Source organism: Polypterus senegalus, chromosome 1 (genome assembly GCF_016835505.1).
Source record: "Polypterus senegalus isolate Bchr_013 chromosome 1, ASM1683550v1, whole genome shotgun sequence".
NCBI classification, from domain to species: domain Eukaryota; kingdom Metazoa; phylum Chordata; class Cladistia; order Polypteriformes; family Polypteridae; genus Polypterus; species Polypterus senegalus.
This window is the reverse complement of record NC_053154.1, coordinates 282,374,451-282,394,729: the sequence shown is the minus strand read 5'-3', so window position 1 is coordinate 282,394,729 and position 20,279 is coordinate 282,374,451. Positions and strand designations below refer to the sequence as shown.

At 35.7% G+C, this 20,279-nt stretch overlaps 1 protein-coding gene across 1 annotated transcript in view; it reads left to right on the top strand.

The window, feature by feature from the left end:
- atrnl1b (attractin-like 1b) overlaps positions 1 to 20,279 on the top strand; it is a 1,075,952-nt gene that overhangs the window by 278,464 nt on the left and 777,209 nt on the right. The window contains exons 11-12 of the mRNA XM_039775615.1: positions 17,070 to 17,154; positions 17,508 to 17,719. Of these exons, the coding sequence (XP_039631549.1) occupies positions 17,070 to 17,154; positions 17,508 to 17,719 (297 nt within the window). The remainder of the gene's footprint in view (positions 1 to 17,069; positions 17,155 to 17,507; positions 17,720 to 20,279) is intronic.

The window sequence follows — 20,279 nt, the reverse complement described above, 5'->3', positions numbered from 1 at the left end:
AAGAACAGCTCTTAAATAGTCAGGTGAACTTTAGTATATTTTTAATTTGTTACTGGACATTAAAAATAGACCATGCAATCTTTATTACAGTCAAAAAAGTATTCTTTCATGATTTAGCAGTTGACTTTAATTTTTTCAGACTCTTAATCCGGAAAGGTGTTTCAAAGACTAAGGAATCCATTAGTTATATATATTTTATATTTCAAAGTGTTTTCAACAGTGTTAAATTAATTATGTTCCCCTGCAGCCCCATATTGATTTCTTATAGGCTTTGCCAGTTTTGTTGATGGTTGCTTTGTAGTTGCCGGGCAAGACGATAGGAAGTGTGCATCATGTTCATGTGATGTTATCAACACAGCTATATGAAAGTCAGATTATTAAAGATCATTCTTATTAGTCAATTCTGGTAGTCCATTCTAATAATTCTTCTTCTGCTCTTTGTCTTTTTTAATGTCTGCTCGATTTGACTTTAATTATATGTCATATTTTTCCACGAAATCAGGCACTGCGTCAAGACGTCAATCTTTGATTCATGTTATGCTTATTTATTTCATGATTTTACATTTTCAACCTTTGACTGACTGTTTTGACTTTGCGACTTCTCTCATTTCACTTCTTATCTAAAACTGCTCCTACCCAGTTCAAGCAGTACAAATCCTGGGGTGTCAACTTCACTGATGACATAGCAGCTTTGCTCTGCTGCTTTATGGAACCAGAATGGTGGGTTCAAATCTGCATTTTGGTTTCCAGTTGCAAGGGCACCACTAGGATAGCACACAGGATAAAGCCCAGTGGATGTCCTCCAGGCAAGGAGAAAGAGAGCCACACTTGCAGAAAGAAAAATTTGCAGGTACAATTGTGACAACAGATGCCACCAGAGATTGGTACACCCCATATGCAATAGTCAGTTCCACCAGCCCAAGAGAGAGAGAATAAAAGAACAGCCAGATCATTACATGCTCACTTCCTGTCAGGACACTGGGAATAGAGCAGCACAGCCACAGTCATATGAAAAAATTTGGGAACCCCTCTCAGCCTGCATAATAATTTATTTTCAACAAAAAAGATAACAGTTTCATATCCTAGGAACATCTGAGTACTTCGGTGTTTTCTGAACAAAGATTTTCAGTGAAATAGTATTTAGTTGTATGAAATGAAATCAAATGTGAAAACCTGGCTGTGCAAAAATACCCTTGTAATTTTGCTGATTTGAATGCATGTAACTGCTCAATACTGATTACTTGTAACACCAAATTGGTTGGATTAGCTTGTTAAGCCTTGAACTTCATAGACAGGTGTGTCCAATCATGAGAAAAAATTTAAGGTGGTCGATTGCAAGTTGTGCTTCCCCTTGACTCTCCTCTGAAGAGTGACAGTATGGGATTCCTCAAAGCAACTCTCAAAAGATCTGAAAACAAAGCTTGTTCAGTATCATGGTTTAGGGGAAGGCTACAAAAAGCTATCTCAGAGGTTTAAACTGTCATTTTCAACTGTTAGGAATGTAATCAGGAAATGGAAGGCAACAGGCACAGTTGCTGTTAAACCCAGGTCTGGCAGGCCAAGAAAACTACAGGAGCGGCATATGCTCAGGATTGTGAGATTGTTACAGACACCTCCAAAGACCTGTAAGAACATCTTGCTGCTGATGGTGTATCTGTACATCGTTCTACAATTTAGTGAAATCTGCACAAACAACATCGTGTATGGCAGGGTGATGAGAAAGAAGCCCTTTCTGCACTCATGCCACAAACAGAGTCACTTGGTGTATGCAAATGCTCAATTAGACAAGCCAGATTCATTTTGGAACAAAGTGCTTTGGACTGATGAAACAAAAAATGAGTTATTTGGTCATAACAAAAAGCACTTTGCGTGGCGGAAGAACACCACCACATTCCAAGAACACACATGCTACCTACTGTCAAATTTGGTGGAGACTGTATTGTAAGAAATGCTTCACTCTAGCTTGAGGGCATGTTGTTCCAGCAGGAATATACTTCACAGTGCTTTTTTAGTACTGGGCTGGTGGGTAAGTGGAACAGCCACCCATATCTGATAGACAAGTGTAGCAAAACTGTTTAGTCTGGACCATCAAGCCATTGAAAGTAGTCATACTTTTAAGCAGTTTTGTATATATACAATGCAATCTAGTGTAGAAAGTACTGGAAAGAATATGAAACTTAACTGGAAGGGGAGGATTCATTAGAAAGATCAGAATTATAATTGGAACATGTGTGATGCCTACACCCCCACCCCCATTATTCTCCAGACATGCATTAATATTACCCTGTAATGTGTAATTACAAATACATTATCAGGGATATCACCAGCAGGGATTTCTATAGTGGCAGCTGCGCTGGATTAAAATTTTATGATTGTTCAAGCACTTAAGTCATAACTACATCTTTTTATCTTGGACCTTACTAGCAATTAGTTGTTTATTGCTCTGTCATGTCTCTGTAAAATCCATAGTGATCTCTTCTGTAAACACTTTGTGCACTAATTATGGTACACATTGAATGTGCAGAGCATTGTTTGCACTTAATATTGCTAGTGGAAGGATTGATATTCATAATGCTGACAATATTACCAGCAATTTGTGTTATGTATGTACTTTCATACACAATAAATGTTCTAATCAGCATTTGCTTTACCTGCAAATGCTACCTGTTACTTTTATTTATCCTAGCTATGCGGCAAAGTGAATATGACACTAGACATTAAACAACATGTAATAAGACACCTGACCTGCTCCAATTGTAAAAATTTCAAATTATGCACTGTATCCTCATCTTGTAATTCGACTTGTTTAAAAGTGTCTGCCTTATAAATAATATTATTAGTTATTATTTAACATCATTAAAGGTGACAGGAGTACAGTCCTTTGTAGGGAGACAATATAAACTTTTTCCTCTGAGCTTCACAGATGCTACTTCCATAACCATATATTTAAATAATAAAATAATAGAAATAAAATCAGAAAAAGTATTCTTCTGTGTTGTTTTTATATAATGGATTGAGCTTATTGTAACATACAGTGAGCAGTGTTTACTTTTTTAGAACTTATAGACATGTATATATAGTCTGTTGACTTTGGGTAGACTCTTGAGTTTCAACAGTTGTTTTTATTTTGTCCGTCATTAATTTTTTGGTTGGTAATAAATTGTTTCACACAAAAGAGATCAGTTTAGTAGGTCTTACTTGATAGACACTGCTATTTAGTGGTTAAGGAATAGAATATTGCCCATTCACTTTCTCAGTTTGTGACCTTAAGCAAGTCAGAAAGCCTGCCAGCGCTGCATCTGTTAACATTACAGTACATCCTAATGTTCCTAAAGTGCCTTGGAATGATTTTTGCTGCAGAAGGTTAAAGAATAAAATTAAGGGTTGTGTATTTGTCAAGTACTCTGAGAGTTGGACTACATTACTTACTAGTTGTTAAAGTATAGATTATAATGGAGATAACAATGCAATGCACATGAGAACAGTGTCAGATAAACCTGAAGAAGCTGAAAGAAGCATGTAAAGGCATAAGATGAATATGCTTTTAAAAGTAGACCTTGATATGCCATTAGCAAAACATTTAATGGTATGTGCTTTGTTGGAAGCAGAGCACATGTTTTTTACATGAAAATAAAAAGATAAATAATGCTTTAACTAACAACAGAAAAAATATGACGTCAATGACAACAAATGTAGAAGGTGATATATGTAGTTGATTTGTTGAATTTAAAGCAGCTTCAGAAAATTAATTAACCCTACACATACTTTTTAGCCTCAGCACTTCAGAGAGAAGTGACTAGCCTCCTTCATGCACTTTTTTCTAGTAAGTTAGTGTTTGGAAACAGGTGAAGAAGTGCTGCTTATTTTAATACCACCTTTTCCATTGCAACAATATTTAAGTTATCGTAGAGATAATTGCAGAATGAAGAAGAAATGAAGAGGTCAATTTTCCAGAAATTGAACTTTCCAAATCATTTAGTATGCCTCTGTTTTTAGCATACAGTGGAACCTCGGGTCACAAACGTCTCAGAACACGTACAGTCTCTTTAGTGCCCTGCGTTTTTAGAACTGTGACCTTAAATGCCTACTTTCTGTAAGCTGTTAAGGTCTTAACGACCATTCCACAGGTGCATGTTAATTAATTGATTATGGTTAATTGAACATGCATGGAAAACATTGTTTAAACCCTTTACAATGAAGATCTGTAAAGTTATTTGGATTTTTAAAACATTATTGTTGAAATACACAGTCCCTCAAATGGGACGTTTCTTTTTTTGCTGAGTATATATCTCAGCCTTGCTTGGTATGAGTTACTTTGAAGATGGTGTCTAACAATTTTTTACTTGTCTACTTTCATGCATACAATGCTATCCATAAACTGTCATGTAATTCAAACTCATAGAGAATGTTATATCAGCATAGGCATTTCGATTTGGTGTCACTGCTGTCAATTGCACTCTTAAAATAATTAATTCCAGTCTGCATGTGCATTAAAGTCCATTAGAGATGTTTGGTCTTAACATAAATCATAATTTTGTATCATCAAAACAGATTTGTTAGAAGCATAAATGACCATGTAAAGCTATATTACTGTCAAATTGTAAATAAGTTCAGGTAACAATATCATAACTAATTCAGTAATATGTAGCTCTAAGAGTTTTTAAACTGGGAAAGAAGCTTTTATATTCATATTCACACATAATGACTGAAAGCCACACTGCAAACAATACGCTTTTCCTCACTCGGTGCTTGACATTAATTGATACCCTCTGACACTGAAGACCCTGCTCATTTCTTAAAACGTACAATGCTTAAACTTAGGATTACATTCTGGAGGCTGCCCTTCTTGGCCATGTTTTGGTGTTGCCTTCAACTTGGACATTATTGGCCATCTATTTTTGCTTTCACTGTTGGATCTCCAGGATGGATTTCAAGTCCTGTTTCAGTCACTCACTGCGTTTACATGTGCACGGATAATCGGGTTAAGGTGTATAACCAAGTTAAAGCACAAACATGGTTTCTTAACCATCTGTGTTTACACAGAGTTCAGGAGTTCTCCTTTGTCAAAACATTCCAATGTCATTAAAATGTGCCAAAAAGAGTTAAACATTATCATCTGCCACTGTGAAATTTTCTTGTGTTTTATAAATATGTCAATTTGGTGCTTTACTTATAGGTTTCTGTTACCTGAATGCATATAGCACACTTTTTTCCTGCTTGACTGTGAAGTTGAGTCCTGCAAGGGCCCTGGTATGTTTGGTTCTTGCCTTACACCCAGTCCTGCTGAAGTAATAACAGTGCAGGTATTTTAACTTCAGTATGATATGCTTTAGGTTACTTATTACCTTAAAAGGTAATTGGACTAGTTAATGCATGTTACTTTCAATGTGTTAGCCTACTGCTCTCCATATTGTGTTACTGAGTTAATGACTGTATATTCAGCTCATCAATAAAAGCTTAGCGATTTCTGAAATATTGAGACAGATTATTTCAGCCAGGAGAAGGTATAATGTGATTGCTAAAATATTTGCCTCTATAAATTTGTTTTGTGGACACTTCTACCTATGTCTGCTGAAGGTCTGTTTAAAGCAAACAAAGTGCAGAGGGCAAGCACAGACTATAAAACCCTTAACAGTAACTCGGTGAAGGGCTTATGTGGCCACATAATCTGATTACCTCTGTTAATCAAGTGTCTCAGACACCAGTAACCCAATTTCTCAAATCAGAATAAGGGTTTACATTGCATTTTAGAAATCAAGTTTTAATGAAAATAATAATAATCGGATTATTGAAGCACATGTAAATGCGCTCTTTCTGTAGGTTTTGCATGTTCCCGTCATTTGTTTTTCTTGGTGTACTCATTTTTGTCTTGTTCCTTAAAGACATGGTAAGTTTAGTGGCCACTCTTAGTTTGGTTTGTATCACTGTTTTAATAACTGTGCCATGGGATGAACTGGGGAAAATTGTTCAGGGTTGGTTTCTGCCTTTCACCTGATGTAATAGGTTTTGACTTTCTTCAACACTGTATTGGAATAAATGGATTAGGAGAATTGATGAATAGACTGAATGCAAGTATGAGGAAGTCTTGCGAGTACCTGTTCCAAACAATAACATGTTAAATTATTTAGTATTGTAAATTGACCCTGTATGAGTGAAAGTGTAAACTGTGAAGAGTTAAAGTCCAATGTTGGTTCTGCCTGCCAAAGGCTCGTGTCTTTGAGTCCCTGAATTTGTTTGATAATGTTTTGTTGTTTGTATGTGTACATACTGTGTATGTGTGTATGTATCTATATTTTAGTTATATGTACACTGTGTTTGTATGTGTGTAATTTGATTGACCCCTTTATCCAAGGTGACTTTCAACATTTGAGATACAATTGATTGCATTTCTTTTTTTGTATAATTGAAGTACCAGCAGGTGCAGTGATTTGCTCATGGTCAAACAGTGTCATTAGCGGGGTTTGAAGTGCAAAGTCTTGACCACTGCAACACACTGCCTGCCAGTAATATTACCTTTGATTTAAAAAAACAAATCCTACAATTAATTGTGTACAGGAAAGTACCTAGTTGCGTGATTAATCAGGTGTATCATAAGTACTGACAGCACTATAACAGAGGCCCATTGTCTTATAAAATTTCCCGGGTGAAGCCTGGTAACACAGAACAAATATATACACAACAACAGAGAACAAATATACATACAACAAAAGAGCACATTTTTGGCTACCTTGATAAAATTGAAAAGAGGTGAATGTGTTGTTTTTGATTAAAATGTTGTTATATATTAGATCAGGTGAAGTGTTCTGTAACACATTCAAAGAAAGGTACTTTATTCTTCAGATGAACTCATATTAAACTTCAGTGAGCATGTTTTTCAACGCATTCATCTAGTCCATGAGATATAATTTCCCATTTTTTATTTCATCTCACACTGGCAAATTTTCCCACTTAGATACATCTAACGTCTAAAAATTATATTTCTTGATCAGTAAAAGCTGGGGACATGATCCTACTATACCACATAGGGAACATGAACTTTTAAAAGCGGACAGAAAGGGAAATAATTAAGAATAAAGTGTCACAGAACAGCTTCGGGTTGCTGTCTCTTGATCTCTCTGATGTTTGAAAGGCAGTGAATTTTCTCGTAATGCTTTGAACACTTTTAACCTGCAGCACCAGAGAGGAAGCCAGCATGTCTGCTTTCACTGACCTTTTTGTCCTGTCTAGTATTCATCCTATCTTTAATGTTCCTTTTTCCTTTCTGAGACATTTGAGTGGATCTTTGCCAGTGATTTGATGAAACAGACTGTGTATAACCGCATACACACTACAGCATTTATCTAGGCTCTCTTATAAGGGTGTATCAATGAAGAGATTGGCGAACACTTGCACTGTATATTTCACTTTTAAACTTTCAGCCGTTGTTTTTATGCAAATGCTTAGCTTTATCCAGTTAGGAGATATTTTTGTAAATGATAAACTATTGTTTTGGTGTGCTACTGACATTATTTAAAAATACTTTCCATCAATACACCATTCATTGCAAATGGTAAGGACATTTATTTCAACATTCCCTCTTTTTTCTCAATGTCCTTTCAAATTAAATTTTAATGAATTGAAATCGTACACAATACCTTTACTTTTTTCTATCCAGACTCTTGGAGTTAAACACAAGCAATGTTTAAGGCGTAATATGTTCAAGTTAAAAATAATACATTTTTGCATTGTAAATGAACTTTATGACAAGAATTTTTGTCTTTGGTCAATAAACAGCCTCCTCAGAGTGTCGGGTTACAGTGCCTATCATGCATAAATACTTCTTCTGGTGATCAGTATTTAGACCTGGCAGGCATCCACACATTTATAGTTATTTTTTTTCTAATTAATGTTGATTTCAAAGTGTTTAATCATTCGTTGTCTGAAATCAATTTATACTGGTACGCAAATGTTTTTTTTTTTTTCTTTTCATTCTTTAATGTTTCAGGTACTACTCTAGCATATTCATTTCAGTTGCCTGCAATTAAGTGTGATGACAAGTGATCTAACTAACCATGACAAAGTCAAGCTGAGAAGAAATTTAACAGTCCATTTAAATTAACAGCTAAGCGTTTGAAATTTTTCTCAAACAAAAGATAATGCAATTAGCGCAAACTGTTACGTAAAAATAGTGGCATTGATTAACCCAACACTTAAAATAAAGTGATCTGATCTGGCCTCACTTGTGTTCTACACATTAGTCAGTTAACACCATGTCAGTTTTACAGAGAATCAGCCTGGGTAATTTGACTAAGTGGAATTTATCTATTTTCAGACATACTTTTTTCCCCTTCAATTTCAAGGTAACTGGTAGCCCGACCCAGCGCTGGGAGTGCCAATGTAAGGCAGGAACCAATCCTGTACAGAGCATTGCTTACTACATGACACATCTATACACACTCATGCTAATTTAAAGACACCACTAAAATAATCTGAATGCTTGTTACATTTGGGAGGAAATCAAGAATATCTAGAGAAAAAACTCACACTGATACATAAAGAACATTTAACTTTTATTTGCTTAGCAGATGCTTTTATCTAATTCTACGTACAAAACGGGTCAACGTAATTGAGTAAACATCAGTCTTAAGAAATGTTTGGCAACTAGAATTACAGGACAAGGTAACAAAATTGATCATCACAAAATACCAGTTAGTTACAATTTCCAAGTTATAAAACCTAGTATCTAATATCTGTTAGAAAGAAATTCACACAACAAGAGAGTCTTCAAATGCAGGTTGGAATCTCATTCCACCAGCTAGGATCTACATATTAAGAGAGTTTGGACTGAGATTTGATACCAGGCAGAGGTGGCATCACTAAATGCAATTCATCAGCAGACTTGAGTGGTCAAGAAGAAGCATAGGATCTCACAAGTGTTTCCATATATATAGGTGCTGACCCATTGACTACTCTCTAGGCAAACATCAAGGATTTGAACTTAATACATACCACTACAGGGAGCCAATTTAGTGACCTATGATCCTCCTTGGCTTGTTGAACACCTGATCTACCACAGCATTTTGAATCATAGGCAGCGGTTTACTCACCCATGTCTGGTATTCCTACCAGCAGAGAGATGCTGTAGTCCAGAGGTGACAAGATCAAAGCCTGGACCAGGAGTTGTGCTATACCTACTGTATAGAGTGAATGTGCAGACTTGCATAAAATAGCTCCTGGGCCTGAACCCAAAACTCTGAATCTATGAGACAACTGAGTTATTCATTTGGCTAGCCCATTTAAGTTTATGTTTATTTGAAATGTAACAAATGAAAATCTTACTAATTTAATTCCATCTTCTTCCTTTTTCATTCAAAGTAAAAGCAATGAGTCTACTTCTTGACTTGAATTGTTTTGTTATGACAAGCACCAAATCCTGTAACTCACCAGTTCATTTATCTTTACTCAAAGAAGCACACGGATGTGGTTTAAATCTATAATTTCATGCATACATTCTAGTGTATCTGTAGTAGGAAATCACAAATACAGACATGGAAACTCAACATTCACAGTATCAATGCTACCCTGCCTATGAATTAAAACAGAAAGATATATGTGTTATATTTTTTAGGTTTATATTTGTTCCTTTTTTGGCTTATGTTTTCATTAGCTATCATTTACGTCTTGCCAATTTGCTTGGATACATTTTGCGGTTTCACTGTAATGCATTGCAAATGAAACATTTTAGCTATGCATTTCTTATTTAAATGGATAGCAGCTGTTAGTGTCGTGTACACTTAGCTCGACCAAAGGGAAAAAAATGCCTTTTTTATCTCCACAGAAGCAAATAGAGCCATGTGAGTTTGCTGTAAAATGTTTTTGTCTCAATGAGTAAGATAGCTTGAACTCTAGGTCCCCATTAGGTTTTTCAGAGGAGAAAAGGCCATTATAATCCTGATAGCCTTTACTTTGGAGAGAAGGAACCAATCTAAAGCGTATATATTCCCATTAAGCAAAGGAAGTAAAGGCATATATTACCAGACAATTATATTAGTGGAACTATTTGTTTGCAGAATTATCAAATATGAGCTCCTATTTAAACCAGAACAGCCGGGTCATTTTCTGATCCTTTATGATAGAACTACAGTATGTTTTGAAAAGATTAACAAATAAGCGTAAACCTCTGCATATTTATTGGCCCGAGTCAAACTCCATGCCATTTTTGACTGTTATTGAGAAAGGCGTGAAGAGATAAGGGAAAATGCTATTGGTAACTTGTATTTCTGTGTTTAACTGAAAGGGTCTGCCAGTTTGACAAATAACATTAACAGTCTGGGAATCATTCTGCCTGCAGCTCTCTAGGATTAAGTTTCTGTTATCTTAGGAGCAGCTATTATCTTTTGTGCTTAATAGCCAGTCCCTTATATGGCTAATGTAAAATGAAATCTTTTATGAAAATAAATGCATCATTTTATTTTGCTGATGTATTTTTGTTAAGTGATTTAAAGACATGTAATTGTAATTAGATTTCTTTTCTCTCAAAGCCTGTTACATGTTTCAGTGTAGAGCAGTTTGTAAAGAGCTATATTGTTAAATAAAATTAAATCATAATGAATGTATTCATAAATGGAACACAAATGGCAAATTAAAGCGTTTGTCTTTTATTGTTTCTTATGATGGTATTATACACAGAGTTTAGAAGCTTTACATGTGCAATAATGTTGCTCTTGCTGGAACAATTAGTCCTACCAACAAGTAGCTCCACAATTCAGACAATATTCTTTGTGATTATGATGTGATGTGTTACATCATAAGAAGGTTTTGTGCTGTAGTTTGATTTATGTGTAATTAGTTTGGGATGTCTTGACCATGAAAAGTGTTCGCTTGTGATTCTGCAGCATTTGGGCATGTTAAGTCTCACCTTATCCTCCAACCTCATTAACACTAGAATTACCAGAGCCTACGAAAAAACTCGTAATTCCGTCCCACCTTAAATTGCTTCTTAAATCCCTTCACACCTCTCCGCCAGCGTCCTTTGTCCTCTAAATGTGCTGATAAAGAGAAGCTAGGAGCAGCCAGCTATTCCATCCCCCCACCAATTTAGAACGTGCACGAACTTCTCTCAGCTCATGCCTTGATTGAGTATCTGTGAGTGAAGAAAAGTTTTAGAGTGGAATTAATAGATCGTTATTTGGAACACACCCATTTCATGTCTGTTCCGTTTCTACAGTAATCTGTGTCAACACATTGTTAAAACAGAAACGTTTTTTATATTCTAGTAGTAGATAACAATTGCGCTTTTATTCAAAAATATAACTGCAGAAACAAAAAGCCGCCTTAACATGCGACATTGACAGCTGTTTCTTGTAACTGCTTCCGTGGTACAATAGAATCAGTTCTCGCCTTGGAATCAAGAGGTTGCGAGTTCGATCCTGCGCCTCTCCATTTTGAGAAGTAAACTGCTCTTAGTCTTACTATTTTAGAATAAAAGCATACATTTGATTTCAATCTTTAACAGCCGGTGCAATTTATGATCCTTGTAAAGGTTAGCTTTTTTTTTTTTTTTTAATTCACTTTTCATTCTCTCAGTTGTGTTCAGAATCAATCCATACAACCCCATCTGACACAGCTGTTTTCACTAAAGACGCGCTATAGCTCTGCAGTGTACCACGATGCATACTAACGCCCCCCCCCAGAGTTCTGACACACAAACGCTGGCGAAGCTGCCTTCTTCGTATCTCACCGTCACTTGCTTTTCTTTTTAGTCAGTTTTATTGAGTGTTTCTGCCAGTCCCAACATGTTGCTGTATGCTGTTTCTTTTGTACTCCAGGACATGCAGAGGAGAGAATGGTAAAGAGCAGTAACTTCGGCGCTATATGCAATCATCATACAGCTGTGTATGGTTTTGACAGATCTTTCTACATCTTTATATATAAATTTCTAAGGGTTGTTTTGTCTGTCACACAAAAACGTGCAAACCACTGGGCCTTGAAATTTGATCTTGGTCTTAATTGAGAGCTAATGACATGATACGTGTATCACAACTCACATGGGCTTCTGGTCCTTGTCACGGGAAACAGTGGCACAGCCACATATGACTTGTAACAAGAAAAGAACAGCAGTGTGTGCATGTGGTATGGCGGGAAGGAAAAAGACCATGGCAACATCTACTGCCGGTGAACCTCGTTGCACAGGCTGAATGATCATTTTCATGGGAAATGCAAGTCGCATACTCTAAGTGCAAAAGAAAGTAATGTGCATAATTGGGGAAGAAAAATGGTAGAGGTGCCTTTGTCAAAGTGAAATGGGTCGCTGTATTTTGTATGAAGTATATGATCATCTGTTTCTATAAAGACCGGAGGTCTGAGTGTTTCCTTGTTCAATATACATGGAAAAGGGCAAGAAGTGACAAATGTCTTTTCATGATGTGGTTACCCACTGATGTCATCTCAGTTATTGCAGCCTTATATATTTTAAGAATCTACTTGAATGTGTGTGATATTACTGTGCTAAAATGTTAATATTATTTAAATCTCTGTTGTTTACTAGATTACTTCCTCACCTTCATATTTTCTTTAAAGCATATGAAACACATCTTGTTGAGACAGTATGCACTCTATCTGTACGGCTATCATCTTTTCAATTAGAGTTTTATATATACTGTCCCAAAGTGGCTAAAGTTAAGGTTGTTTATAGTTGAAAGTGTGTACATTTATTATTGTCCATTGATTATGGACAAAAGCACTTCTTCATCAATGTAATGAAGAAAATGTATTTTAATGATTATATTACTTTTGGTAAGTTTATCTGAAGTTTTTTAGTACATTAGTTAGTGCAAAGTAAAGTTCATTATTCATAAAAAATAAAGTTTGACATATTTTAAATCTCTGTAGTTGTCTAAAAATGAAGTATTTGCTGACTTTGCTTTTAATTTTTTGTTGTGTTTATATAACTTTTTGGGAAAAATACCTACTTGTGATGTGAAAAGCAAAGCAGAAATAATGAGACCAAATGAAATTATTGGTTGTAGCTTGAAAATGGCAGGTATGAATCAATTTATGTTGCTCTCCTATGATATTTTTCCTTGATGAGCTATACTGTATATTTAATGTTGTGATACTTTACTCCCTGCTCCTAGTCTGTGACTTTTTGTGACACATCATGTTTTATGTACAGCTAATACGTGAGCAAAAAGTATATATACAATATGTGTGTGGTATATAAATGGTATATGTATGGATTCATATGTGTTCAGATTAATTTTTAATGAGGATATCTAATTATACTTTCCTTGTGTGTCTTTTGATAACAGGCATTATATAGTTATGCGTTTAGTTGCTTAAGGGAATTCAATATTAATTGAAAGTCAGAAAAGACCTGTAAAAACCTTTTCTTTAATTAGCAATTAGCATGCTACCTTTATATTAGTTAAGAGAGTAAATGAAGCATGGTAGACAATATTTCTAATTTCAGTTGTTTTCCAAGTGCCTTTTCTAGTTAATGTTACTTATAGATCAGTTGTACCTATTCTAGCTAAAAACATATATTTAAAATGTACCATTTTGCCCACCCTTTGGTGACAAAGTATTTATGCTGGTTTTAAATTTTATTTTCAAATTTTTTTTACTTTTTTTTTTTTTTTTGGTGTTCCATCTTTTCCTGTAAGCATAAGGAAAACTGACATGGTTAAGGACAAAGCTACGTAGGAATGAACAGCATACATATAAACACTTGTTACAACAACCTGGACACACATTTTTTGTTGACTGTTTATTGCTGTGCTGTATTATACATCTACTAGCCATGTGTGCTCAACTACGTTGCACGTGTTAAAGTCGTCTGTGAAGGGCTCCCTGTTTAAAAGTGGCTGCCAGTCGTGAACTGGGCCCTTCGTCGCACAGCATTATGATTTTTTATAAGGGAAACAAAATTACAAAAGAAAACCCTTGGATATTGATTCGATAGGAACGGCCTACTCGGAATCACTGTCCAAATAGTAATTATGTGGTGGTGTAGGAGCATTTCTGCTTCTGTCCGTTAACACAACGCTGTCGTTTCCTCTCACGATCTCTTCTCAATCTTTCTCCAATCTCGCAGGTTGCTTTGTGGCAATCCAAAGAGTAAGGCAATATACACGGAGCAATGGTTATAAAAGGGGGACACATAGGTATCCAGGCTCTTTAAAGCATAAATAGGGATCACTTCACTGACATGTGAGCAAGGGACGGTACAACTGTGAGACACGCAGCACTCGCCGGCTACAACGTAACAATAATAATTTCCGGAACGTGCTGTTACGTTGTCATTCATTTTACCCACTGTCTTTCTTTCATTCATATGTTACGTAGGCACATACCTTTTATCTTCGGCAATCTCATTCTCTAACAAGGCCTCAGGAGCTAACCAGCGTAACACTGTCCACCACCCCTTTCGTTATTCCGGCACATTGTTGACATCCGTGAGTAACAACAACGTACTAAACTGGAAGGTGGTCCACACATGCATGGAATTTGCAGACAAACAAAGATCAAGATGTAAATGAAGATCTCTTTAGTTAATTTAAAGCACAACAATTTGTTTAGTTTGAATGTCTGTGTTTTGAGGTGTGACTGGAGTGCTACAGTCTTCAGTAGTATAAGCCTGGAGGAGATTCTTAATGCAATGCCTATGTTTTAGCTGTCTCTCTACTGCCATCTAGTGCTTCTTCTAATTCATTTGCGGACAAACAAAGATCAATATCCAAATGAAGATTATATATAGAGATAGGCGTAAGAAATGTATATAAAATCCATAGCTATTCAGATTTTGTACGTTAAGCCTTTGGAAATAATGGCACAAATATTATTAAATGGGGTTTGGAAACTATACTAATAAAAGGCAAAGCCCTCACTGACTGACTGACTGACTGTCTCACTCACTCACTGACTCATCACTAATTCTCCAACTTCCCATGTAGGTGGAAGGTTGAAATTTGGCAGGCTCATTCCTTACAGCTTACTTACAAAAGTTAGGCAGGTTTCATTTAGAAATTCTACGTGTAACGGTCATAACTGGAATCTACTTTTGTCCATATATACGGCCATAGCCTGCAGCTTGGTCGCCGTGTGAGGCGGAGTTGCATCCCGCGTCATCACACCTCCCACGTAATTGAGTGCCTGCCCATATAAGGTTAATATTCGAGTGTGAAGGACTGTGCTTAGCTTATTCATAAGTGCAGCTACTGCGGAAACCCTCTGACGCTGAACAAGCCTTTGTACACATATCAATAGGAAAGCAAGGTGTAAAGCTTAAGTTTAAATTACGTTCATAGACACACTGCCACTAAATATTCGCAAGCAAATCCACAATTTAATACCGTGAATGCCTATTAAACATCTTAGATTCACAAGTACCAATTTAGGTAGTGATCACTTCGATGAATGAAACCTGTTCAAAAAATGCATTACACAATTGAGAAGGCAACAAAAGAATATGAAGCGAGTGACACATACAAGCAGCAGAACAGTCACACAAGCTTCGCTATTCTTTGCTTCTCCCAGTGCGTCTCTCTAAACCCTCTGTGCGGGAACATTATCATAAGTCTTAACAATCTTATTGTTACACCTTCAACGTGCACCCAACCATCCTTATTACGGAGTCTTCCTTGCTTTACTGCTGGCTGCTTCTTTCCATTCACCTTCCTAGCTCTTTATTAAAAAAGTTTTCCTTCTCATTTTTCCGCTCCTTCGCTGTCTTCTCCCTTTTCGTTCAAAATATGCGCCTCCTTGCCTTTTTACAGTCAGTTCCCCTTACGTCACACCATGGTACGTTTAGCAAGGACCCACAGACGTAGTTTGCCCACAATTCTTCTTAAACAGATATCCCACAGATGGTTAATTACTGGGACATAATCTCTAAAAGGAAGCACGCGGCAGAAACAGTTAAAGGCACACAATAAAAAATTTTGTGACAACCGTTACAAGACGCTGTTGCTAAATACTTGCAAAAGATTCCACAAGTTCATAGACGCGCTGCCGCTAAATATTCGCAGGAAAATCCACAAGTTAATACCGGGAATGCCTGTTAAACATCTTACATTTACGAGTAGCGATTTGGGTAGTGAACACTTCGATGAATGAAACCTGTTATCTTTACAACGGTTGACAAACACGGAATGTAACTTCAAAACAACACATCCTCCAAATACGAACCTGATTGAAAGAAATAATGATAATCAAATCCTTGATGACAGCAACACTCATAACAGTGAGAAAACAATTACATTCACAATCAGGTTATGTTATTTTTAAAATGTTTCCTTTTCTTTTTCATAACTTCTTTAACACACTACTTCTCTGCTGTGAAGCGCGGGTATTTTGCTAGTATAAAGCATAAGACTAAACTAAGTCAATTTTTTGTAACCAAAAGTTATTCCTATCTTTTACCAAGGTGCAGTGACAAATCAAAAGTTTAGTCCAGGAAACTAAAGCACAAACTGTTTTACAGAAAGTTAAAATGAGCATAAAGCAGAGCACAGCACACACCTCACATAAAAAACGTTTATACAGATCCTGGATGACCTAGGAGTGCTTGGTGATTACCTTTTTTGCTGCTGCACAGTTGACAACCTCACTGCATACACCATGTCAGTCACGCAATGAAGAGTCGTTTTATGCTATTTCAAAGTTGCTGATCACGAATATTGTAATATTGTTGATATTCTTTATCGGTGATCTTTACCTTCCAAGTGCCACATCCAGAAGGTTAAAAATCACAAATTTCAAACATAACATGTGGGGTATCTTTTTAGACTATTTCAAGGTCAGTAATTTTGATGATTTTTGTTATTTTTGATTTTTTAATAAGACCTCTATCATAGGGTGAAAAATGACAAATTCCTAATTTTTATTACAATCAAGAACATTTAGATTTACTGTACATCTTTAAATTGAAGCAGTTTAAAATTATTAAATTTTAATTTTAATATTTCAAATATTTGACAGCTGTTTGTGTATATTATGTACTTCAACCTAATGAAGCAAATCTTACATTTCTTATGAAGACCCTGAATTAGGGTGACTTTTGCTAAAGCAGACTTATTCCTTTTTTGAAGCATGCGATGAATGGAGAGTGTTGCCAAAGCCCAATCTACACCGGGATGTCAACCGATTTGGGCACTCTGCTGTTGTCAGCAATGGGTAAGTTCAGGTCCTTCCTTCCTGTTTTTCTTTCTTTACCAGATATTTCCACTGCCAGGTACAGTATTTATATTTAAACTAGTAAACTTTGTGCGTGCATGTGTTTACCTCTTTACATACGTTTGTATTTTTTCTGTAATTTTTTGAGGCATTTTGATTACTTCCATTTAAAATTCTGGTTAATTTTATTATTCACATAATGTTCAGTTCCTTACATTATTAATCATTCCATATTATAATTAATGAGAAATTATTATGTTAGTGATAGGTTTGATTAATTTTTAATCTATAAAACATCTTACCAGTAGGTAAGTTTTCTGGTGTGATTAACATTTTTGTTCATTGTTTTGCAGGTCCATGTATGTGTTTGGCGGCTTTTCAAGTGTGCTTTTAAATGATATTTTAGTGTATAACCCTCCCAACTGTGAAGCTTTCAGAAATGAAGGTTCTTGCCTCAGTGCTGGTCCAGGTATCCGATGTTTGTGGAGCAGAGATCACTGTGTCTCCTGGCATCCCAGTCATACCAATGGCACCATCCCAGATGTGCAGTGCCCAAAAAAGACAAGTAAGATGCTTATTTCTTTAAACATTTTCAGGATACTGATAAAGATTTTCAATATATTTAATAAATGGCTTTTTCTGTGGATATAGAAGTTGTACAAAATGCTATGTTGAATTATTTTTTAAAGTAGTGTTATATAATATTTGAAGTCTACTAATTGAAGAGCAGAAAAAACGGAGCCTCTGGGCTGTCTCAGGCATACATTCTTTTGGCTAAGGGAAGTTGGAAAATAATTTACTAGCATAAAAAATGTTGAATAGCATAAAATTGTAAAATGATTCATGACAGAATCAAATGCCTTTAAGGCTTTAGCAAAAATACTGCCTTATTAAAATAAATAAATGTTGAACATTGACATGTATTAGAACAAATGCACAAGAGTAAGTTTTGGAAATATGTCACTGTTTTACAAGACAATGAAAATCTGTAAACATTTATGCCTGGCACACTGTACGCATTTTATTAAGTGTCAGTTATTTATTTGATGATTAATTTTAATAAGTAACATAATTCTTAATGCTGAATTTGTTGTTCATCTTTATAATACTCCTTCAGCCACAGTTAAACAATAATAGATTTACAAAACATCAATACATTTTTAAAGAACCCCTTGCTTTGGTCTAATTATGCACGCACGCACACGCACACACGCACGCACGCACGCACACACACAACACTTAAGAACATACTACTGTATATAACGGAGGATTACAAAATATGGCTTGGAGTTTAAGGCTTATGTTATCTTTAAAAACATAATTATATATCAGTTTGTTTATTTTTTAAATGTATTGAAGTAGGACAGCTTTGACAAGAACAGGTTGTTTATCCCAACATGCTCACTAATCCTGTTCTCTTAGACTCTCCAAAATAACATCAAGTCGAGATTTGAAGAGCCCTAAAGTCTTCCTTTATACCACACTACTTGGTAATTTATTCCATGTCTCTATGGTGGTTTGTGTGAAGGCGTTTGTCCTTAATAAGTTTCTAACTGTAGACTTCATTTTGAAGTTATACCCTGTGTCCACTGTGCTAATTCCTTTCATAATTTTAAAACCTCTAATCATGTCACCTTTTAATTTCTGTTTGCTTAAACCAAAACGTTTTACCTAGTTTTTCCTTGTTGCTAATACCTCTCAATTCTGAAAAGGTTCCTCTCACTATAAACCTGCACTTAGTTTAGTCTTTAGTTTGATTACTAGCCTAATATATTTCATTGTCAAAAGCATTCTGAAAATCAAGGTAGATTATATGATATGCACCTCTCCAATCATGTGCATTTATTGCTTTCTTATGAAGCATGTTAGTAAAACACGATCTCCCCGTCGTGGCCATTGTTGACTAGTTGCTAATACACCTATTCTTGACATGTGATGCTTATCTTGTCCTAGTAATTGCTTTCATTAATTTAGCAGTAATACATGTTAAGCTTACTGGCCCATAGTTACGTAGCCTAATCACCCTTTCTGTGTAATGGGATAAGATGTACTAGTCTCCAGTCCCTATGAATTTTCTCAGTGTGTAGAGATTTTTATAAAATATGTTTTAAAGATTTATATATGTACTTACCAGCCTCTTTAAGGAGTCAATGATAAATGTAATTTGCTCCTGGTGATTTGTTAGATTTCAGTGTATTTAATCTAAGCATTACTTCTCCCTCTACAATTTCTAAATCACTAATTACAGACAACCTCTCAGTTACAAACAGGTTTAGTTCCTGCTAACATTTGTAACCCTTTTTTATATTTAAGTTGGAAGTTACACTGAGCATGTGCAGTAATGGGAATATTGGCAAAACTGCATAATGCTTTATTTCTTTTGCAGAAAATGTTTAAAATTAGGGCTATCAAGGTTAATGCCTAAATGCATGCAATTAATTTTAAAAAGTGTTTATGGTTATTTTTCCTTAGTGATATTAATCAACAATCCTTTCAATCTGGGGGCCGTGGTCCCGGTGAGATTGGCATTATAAAAAAAAAAATAAAAAATCAATTCCTATTTTAAAGATTGTCTTTGAATTGCCTAGTTACATATGAGAAACTGAAGATGTTCTTCAGTTGTCACTTAAAAGTAGTTGTGTTATCAAAGTATCAGTACATGAGAGTAGCTGTCCTCAACCATAACTGTCAGGTTGCATGCAAAATGGGGGAACGGGTAAACAGAGGGACCTTAAAAGAACCTTTGGTTATACAATGGCCAAACACTAATCTCCCTGCTGAGCTGTGGTTTAATTTTGTTGCTCCGTTTCAAGGTGCTGTTGCTGTGACACTCCACTCCTGTGTTTCCAAATAAAAGCTGTTTAATGCTCTCAGTAGTAACCAGATGGTATAACATTCTGGGGGACCTTGACTTAGTTTTAGCCCTTGATATAAGATATTCTGTTATCTATGGTGGAGGAAGATGAATTTTATTATGCTTGCTTTTCATTAAAAACTCTACAAGACATGGTTTAAAGTACAAAGCTGTCAATATTTGTAAACTTAGTGCAGACAGATTTAAATATCACAGAAATACTGTTTTCTTTGAATTATCACTTAAGAGCAAAACCTACATGATGCTTCTG